Source organism: Mesitornis unicolor, unplaced genomic scaffold, assembly GCF_000695765.1.
Source record: "Mesitornis unicolor isolate BGI_N332 unplaced genomic scaffold, ASM69576v1 scaffold46846, whole genome shotgun sequence".
NCBI lineage: Eukaryota > Metazoa > Chordata > Aves > Mesitornithiformes > Mesitornithidae > Mesitornis > Mesitornis unicolor.
Genome location: NW_010193882.1, coordinates 29,539 through 37,698, shown reverse-complemented (window position 1 = coordinate 37,698; position 8,160 = coordinate 29,539). Strand labels below are relative to the sequence as shown.

The following is an 8,160-nucleotide window of genomic DNA, read 5'->3' as shown; positions in this document are numbered from 1 at the left end:
CCAGTCTCTGTCCCCTCCACCAGCAATATACACTCACTACCTCTCTCTGAACTCATGCTCTCCCTGCTAGGACCTGCTGTAAAGGAACTCAGTAAAATCAGGTACCCTGCAGGACTGCCTCTACGTCCCTGCAGCATCAGCCATGGACTTTCTGGTTATTACTAGATGATGCCGGATCACTGTTAGAAAGGAAACCTTACATTTGAAGCCTGTTGGCACGGGACGGTATTTCTCCCAGCTCTAGCAGAACACAGTCCCATAGTTACACCATTTGAAAATCCCACTGAGCACGTAGTTCCTTTTTATCCAGGTATGTTACTCAGGATACAGTTATCATACTGGGAATTCAGATACACTGATACTGGCTGACAGCTAAGAAACCAAACATAACAGTCTCGACTACAGTTAACCCATCACATGCACAACAAAACAGAACACAAGGAAGGCTTTTGCCTTTAAAAGTGCTGTGCCTGCAATCAGTTAGAAAAGACATTTAAAATCTTGTCACAAAATACTGTATTTTCCAGCATAGCCTAACAGGTTAAGTACTAAAATCACACTAAAATGCAGAGAGTGGTGGATGACCAGCTCCCCTATGTTGCCTTTGAAAATCCAAGACCCAGCAAATAAAGTCAAGGAAAAACATTTACCACATTTTTTGTCGGTAGCTTTTTGCCATAGGATGGTAAAGGCTTTAGTGCCTGAGGTATAGGTAGTTCCTGGATGCTTTTAGGGAAGTGGGAGGGGGGAAGAGTCTGGAGAATAGTTTGCATAGCTTGCAGATATAAAGAAGCAGGTGTGTTCCCCACCAGGCTGTTGAATTTGTCTTCCCCCAGTAAGGCTGTCCAGTGGTCCGGATGCTCCTGCAGAACTTTCCGCATCTTAAACTGTGGGCTGGGCATGAAGAGCAAGAGGTAGTCAAGGCAGAGTTTCTTTGATGCCACATTGACTTTGGAGTCCCACATCTGCTCCAGGATGACGTCCAGCGGGGTAAGCCCTTTACTGTCCTCTATCCTGGGAGAAGCTCCATTCCCAAGGAGGATGAGGACCGTTTCTGACCTCAGCAGTTCGCAGGCGAGGTGCAAGGGGGTTTTCCCGTCTTCCAGATGAAAGCAACCAGTCCTATTGATGTAGGAGTTCAAGCTGGGGAGCTTGTGTGCAATTTTGATGATCAGCCCCAAGATATCTCTCCTGTCATAGGTGACCGCCATGGCCAAGTGAGGAGCTGAGGATGGGCAATAGCAGAAGTGTTCCCCAGGCACCTTGAGAGCCTCCTCTGGAAAATGAGAGAGCAGATACTGAGCGTAAGGCAGGTGGTTATGCACCACTGCATAGAGAAGGGCTTCTGAAGGTGAGTAGGTTCTTAGGCTGGCATTTTCCTCCCAGTAAAAATACTCCATAGTTCTCATGTCTTCCAGCATCCACACAGGCTTGTGATCTCTCACAGCCTGGTAGAACATGTAGGATAAGAACTTGCAGTGCCTGCTCTGATCATCCTGCAGGCTGGCCTGGTTACTGGCCATGGCTCAGCAAATAAAGAGCAGCTCCACGTAAAATCACTCCAGACTGTAAAATATGTGCACTTGGAATGCAGATCCCGATGCTGCTGCAACCTTCAGGCTGTCATTGCTGCCTGGACTGCACTAGCTGGAATGCACGGGCTGATCATCTCCACCCATTGTTTTTCCCCTCACTGCAGTGGTTTTGTTTAGGTAAGCACAATCCCACAGGCTCGGTTAACCCGTGCCATGCAAGCAGATGGTTAGTAAGTACATCCCGCTCTGCGCGTGGCACAGGTTACTGGAATGCTGTCAGGCTGCGAGTGATTTTATATACACACAGCTAGGGAGAAAAGAGGGAGAGACTAAAATTAGCTTGAGAGGTGAGGCGGATTTCTGTCTGTGTTTCGTGTCTAACCAGATCAGCTCATACACTGCAGTAAGTGCAACAGCAACATTCATCTGTTTTTTTATGTGTCACTCACACATACGCAGCTCATTATATAGTAATAGATATGTAGCAGCGTAAAATGCTGATAATATGCGATTACATGGTCAGGAAATCAAGGGATTGGTAGCCACAGCATTAGGAAGGGATCCCTATTTTATAAATAATGGTATGGCTGGCCACTTAGGAGACACTGTGTTAATGGATTGCCTATAAGGCATTAGTGATGTTTAAGATCCCAGCATTATTCTCTGCAGAGAAAAGAGTCGAACAGGATGTGGAGTAATCACGCCCTGAGTCATAAAGCATATAGCTCCATTTAAACACCTGCCTTTGTTTAGCAAGAAAATCAAGTGCCTCTCTATTGCACAGCAGGTATATAAACAAAAGGTTAATGGCCAGACTCCACTGGTGGATGGAGAGCTTTGATCTAAGCATTTCTCAGATGTGGTGCTCCAGGACTGGGGTCAGAGCCAGTTGCACTGAAGGACATAGGATTAGGCAATGAGACTTGTGCAATGCCCTGGTAAGACACAGAGAATCAAGGCCTACAGGCTTGAGGGGGTAGTTAGTGCCTGTTGGAAGGACCTGACCAAAATTAAATTCACAGAAAATAAATGAAGTAAGCATCCTTTATGGCAACTTGTGTTTAAGGAAGGAGGGCTTCCATGCATCACATAAATCAGCAGATTGCAGTAAGATAGTATCTCACCATCTTGATAGGAAAACAGGGAAAATACAGCAAATCAAGATTTTTTTTTCATTTAGCAAGGAGACAAACATATTCAGTACATTCAAACTACAGAGTATTCAAGTATCAGATCTGAACATCTCCAAATTATGTCTGGGATCATCTAAAGAGAAAAACAAAGCCACTTACAGATTTTGGTCTATATCTAGCAGATCTTCCAAAGTTCTGGATGTTCAAGTGCACAGCCCAAACATTTCATTTTAGGACCAGTTTTCATACGGTTGGAATAAACAGATACATGTCCAATTTTTGCCCACCATTACTGTGGTTATGCATGGAAATGCTGCTACATAGTCAATTTCACATGGTATTAACTGTCTTGTACCCATTGTCATAATAAACCATGTGCATGGTCAGGGCTAGATCCAAAGGCTACTGAAGTGCATAGGGAGGTTTCCACTGACTCCAGCATGATCTGGATCAGGTGTTAGTCGAGCATTTGGCAACACACATTTTGTTTCTCCAGTTGCTAACCCAAAGCATCTGAAACTTGACCTTACATACTCAGAAGAGAGGTGAATTAGTATTTAAGTGGCTAGGATCTTTTGTCTAGAACTCTCACATGGTTTTTCCTAATAGTAAACCATTACTATACCCTAGGAATGACATGGATTTCATTATTTCCACATTGAAGGTACAGGAACATATACACACACACTTTACAGAGCCCAGTTTTACAGAGTAGCTTACAGATAAGGCTGGGCACTGAGCCAGGAATTGCTGTGTCTTTGCCCAGGGGTTATAGCCATTAAGCAACCCTCACCTGCTACAGATGTTAAGATAGGGCTCTCCAGTGAAGTCGGCATGGCACCAAGCCTGTCAGAGTTCAAGGAGCATCTGGATGATGCTTTTAGTCACATGGTTTAGTCTTAGGTAGTCCTGCAAGGAGTTGAACTTGGTGCTCCTTATAGGTCCCTTCCAACTCAAGGTATGCTATGATTCTTTGATAAACTGGGATGCAGAGTACATCTGTATAGGGAAGTTAGTGCTTGGTACACTGAGAGGGGGAATTACAGTGCATTGGCTCCTCCATAGAGGCTCAGTGTGCAGCCACTCTCACAGGACATTATGGCCTAGTGTTTCAGTACAAGGTAGCCTCATGCTATCACTCCCAGCTTAATCCATGGCATATTGATCCCAGCACAGGCAGGCTCATAGTTGTCTTCTCTGATGTTAAATCCATCATCGATGGCAATCACCTTGACCAAAGTGGTTCTGGCACTGCTACAGCAGGGTGATGACTGAGCAGACACACTTCCATAGTGCCTCCTGTCCCTCTGCTGTGCAGAGACTGAGAGGCAGTCATATTGCAGTAAAATGCAGATGAATTTCTGCATTTCACCTGCTGCAGGCTGTGGCACACAAGAGACATGGATCCTTTGCCTTCCTTTTCTTGTCCATCCAGCCTCCCCTGGGAGACGCAGCCTGTGCTATGCATCCCTCCTCCTTCCTTGCACCTGGCCTGGCTCACTTGGACCATAAAGTTGACCATGTTTTTTGGAGAGGTAGAAGGGATAATTAGGCACTGACTTTGCTTGCAGATCCAGCTGACTCTGAGACTGCAGAACAGGTGGTCTGACACAAGCAATGGTGCAGGAGTCTTCAGCCAGGAAAGCAGAAATGAGCAAGCCAGGCCCTTTCAGGGACAGCCCTCAGTCACAGAGAGGTGGCTGCAAAGTCAAACCTAATGTGTACAGAGACGCATAGAAGTCAAGAGAAAATATTCTGTAAGTATCTCCAAGGGAGAGTGAAGCTGAAATCCCAGAATCAGGAATGGCCACTGGGCTTGTGGCAAACATCTCTACACCACAGGTCCAGGATGTCCAGGGCGTAAAACATCACTGTAATTGTAAAACATACACTGTAATTCTGCCCTGGAAGCCCAGCATAACACTAGGGCATCCTTTGCATGGCTTGCTCTACGTGGTGTTAAATGGCACAGGTCTCTGCCATGGCAGAGTACTGCCTGCCATGCTGGCTCCTGTCCTTGGCCTGTTTGGTTTTTTTCCAGGAGTTTAGAAAAGCTGGAGCTGAGGGCACATGTTTGATGGCAATGCATCTCTTCTGAATTTTATTACAAATATAATGCATCTGTAAAACATTATAGATCCATTAGACACGGAAGACATTAATGTGGAAAGCTTTACTGAGGAACTGTAAGAAGATTAAGAGTTTGGGAGTTGCTGTTTATTTCTTTGAATTTTTATCTGTGGCTAAAAAGAATGTATCCTAACTCATAAGGTATTTGCTGTGGGTTCCCCCTTGGCCAAAGTGCAGGCTAGAAGGTGATCAGAATAATTTTGACTCATAGATGGAGCATCCAAGGCAACAGGAACAGTTTTGAAGGGTGAAACTGAAAAAAACCCCCACCACTGATATTACCTAAAATACCATTTACCATTTCAGCTGAAACCAACAGGCTTTTGGGAAGATGCATTTTTCACATTTTGATAGTGATTTCAGCTCATAAAGTGATTTGGTTATTGTGAGCCTGTGAGAAATATAGTGTGTTCCTGAGTTATATGGGAACCTTCTTACAATGTTATGCTTAAAATATTGTTTCTGGGCAAAAGGGGAACCCAGCTCATCTATAAAGACAAGAATTTATTGTTAGTATAACTGAAATCTTAGCACTCTAATAAAGAAATCATTATTATTCCAGGTCTAATTTTTACAGAAAAATAAATAATACTGCTATGTAGAAAACAAATAATAATAATAATATTATTGTTGATATTATTATTGTTATTGTTATTATTAGTACTGTTGTGCACACACTTCTTAGCTTCTATCCCTATTTATGGTTTTGCACTACCCCTGCCCTTGCTCCTCTGGGTCCTAAGGTTGGTGGTTTTATTCTGGGGATTGTGGGGGTGTCATGGGCAATTGTCAGCACCTGGAGTCCCTCAGTGGGAGGAATGGTGATGTTTTCTTATTCCTTGCTCTAGAATCTTCTGGGGGTCAGTTTTGTGATTGTTAACATGCTTTTACACATTGTTTTTTCTTCATTGGGTTGAAACTCCATTTTACATCCAAATTTACTATATATGTTGATTACAAGCATGTAAAATACCTTTTCTTTGTCCTTTTTGCTACCCCTAAAACCATTCTTGTCCAGCTCTGTATCTGCGTTTCTTTAACTGACCATAGGTGAGTTTTTTGCAGCCTCCACTTCTCAAGGCCTCTGCTGTCACACCAGGCCCGTGATTAACTCTGTTAACTCCAGCGTATTAAGTTGGAGCCGTGAACATCTCACAGTGCACAGAATAGCTACTTGTTACTGCTATATGTATGAAAATATGGTCATACCATGCAGTGCTAATCAAAGTAAAACAGATCAGCCACAGCCACCTGCTCAGAAGGAAAAAAAAAATGCTGCTAAACCAAATTAAAATAAAGCAGGAGGTAGGTCCGTAAAAGTCCAGGCAAAGCAAGCCTGACAAGCCTCAGTCCCAAGCCTTTGCAAACTCAATACAAAACCTGTGGCCTGTTGCTAGCAAAGGCCATACTGTAGTGCAGGGACAGAGGGCTTCAATAGATCTTGTCTCTGGAATGAACTGAAGCAGAAAGGCTTTGTGTACTGCATACTACCAAAAACGTGGTTTAAGCTTATTGTCCTTTCTCTGTCATTTCTTCTTCGTGCCACTCTGTATAAAGACACACTAGCAATGAAGAGCACTGTGGGGTCAAGGGTAGATGAAGATACCTTCTGAAAATAGACAGCTTTTGGTGGCTGGGACTGTAGATAAGTCACTTATTAGGCTGGGAGTGTTTGTTTGTTGTTTCACTGACAGATGAGAATGATGTATTTCCTTACTTGAAGAGAGAAGCAGGCATGCCACAGGCCCCAAGCATTCTAGTGGCTATTTTAAGATGAGCTCAGCTTCTTCTCGCTACGTTTTTGCCTGGACACATACCTGAAAAACTTCAAGGAAGAAGCTGCTTGAGAAATAGAAGAACAAAAGGCTATGGAGAAGGCTGAAAGTGTCTTCAGCATCCTACATCTGTAAAAAACTCCAGTGAGATGTTTCTTGCTCCCTTTCTGCCTTTCTTTAGTGATCTTTGCTGGTATCTGTTTCCAGAGCCCAACTGATGCCAGTTCCTCAAGGCACTTTGCACAGGAGGGGCACAGGATGGTCCAAACAGGACATACAAAGAAGTAAAACAATTGCCAGTCATCAGTTAACTGACCACAAAGCAAGAGGGTTACAGAAATCTGATCTCTTGATTCAGAGGCATGTTGTTTTTCACTATCCTGTCTGCTGGTCTCCTTTCTTCAGGAAAAAAAGAAAAAGCTCTGTAGGTGATGGATGATCCCCCTTCAGGCACAGTGAGCCTCTACCAGTCCTTGCTGTGTCCTGCTTTTCATGTCCAGCCCAGATGGCGTGGTGCAGCTTGCAGGCACGGTGTGTGATGAGTTAGCACCCTTGTGCAGTGGCCTGCTGCACGTCTCTGGTTTCTTCATGCTCTTAATGCTGTGGTTGTGAAAAGAGTGATAGACAGCTGGTGGCAAGGGTGGATCCCAACTCAGGGATGCAGTGAAAAAAAGCATGACTTAAAAGACTTGATAAAACCAAGGTCAAGGACTGCAGGTGTGGAATAGAAAAGAAACTGCCCAGTTGCTAAGAAAATGGTGAACAGCCTGCCTATGTGAAGAAACTGGAATGGTATAGCTAACACAGAAGGCTGGTTTTACAGAGCATGAATGGCTTCTATATCCTGCTACATGGTTACCTGCTCTAATTATCCAGCTGACTAAACAAGGCTTTGAGATGGTGGAAAAATCTACAGTCAGACCTGTCCTGAATTGCAGAATATTTCACTTTTGCTTGCAGAATTCAAACAGTGAATGAAACAATCTCTGGCTATATGGCTAGAGGCTGGAAATGAAAATAAGCAGAGTGTTACCAGTTTGGAAAGCATTTTAACTACATGTAATGGGACCAGCTGATGTGCTGTATACAGAACAAATCAATACCCATATGGTCATTCACCTGCAGAAGTGTGGAAGTGAAAGATGACTATCTAAAATGCAGGAGTTATATGCAATATCACAACATACGTAAGAGGGAGTCATCTAGAGATAAATGGAGGGTGTTCAGATTATGTCCACACTTCCAGTTGAGCACTGCTGTAATCCAGACATATGTCCCATTCATACTGCTACATTCAGATGCTTACCTGCTCATTGTACAAAGACCTGGAGCATGCACAAGAGTAGGGGAGTCTAGGCAACACACTGTTTTCCTTCAGGTTTTTGTTTACCCAGCCTGTGAAGGGCTTAGCCAGTTGTGTCTGAGTTTCACCTGGTACTTCACTTCCCAGCTGCAATGAGTCTGAGCTCTACTGCAGGAAGCCACAAACAGCATGCACAGAACCTGCACAAATCCTACAGGATAGTTAAGCAAAATCCCTGGCATTGTAACATTGTGGTCACCTAGTCCTGACACCTTGTGTTACAT

General features: G+C 43.9%; 1 protein-coding gene across 1 annotated transcript; it reads right to left on the bottom strand.

Annotated features, from left to right (window-relative positions):
• Positions 1-632: 632 nt before the first annotated feature.
• LOC104543093 (ankyrin repeat domain-containing protein 9-like) lies at positions 633-1,523 on the bottom strand. Its single transcript, XM_010187609.1, has one exon. The coding sequence runs from the start codon at positions 1,521-1,523 to the stop codon at positions 633-635; it is 891 nt and encodes a 296-aa protein (XP_010185911.1).
• Positions 1,524-8,160: the final 6,637 nt, after the last annotated feature.

Bases quoted from the DNA above. Each gene is read 5' to 3' on its own strand.
- LOC104543093 (XM_010187609.1), bottom strand. From the start codon at position 1,523: ATGGCCAGTAACCAGGCCAGCCTGCAGGATGATCAGAGCAGGCACTGC.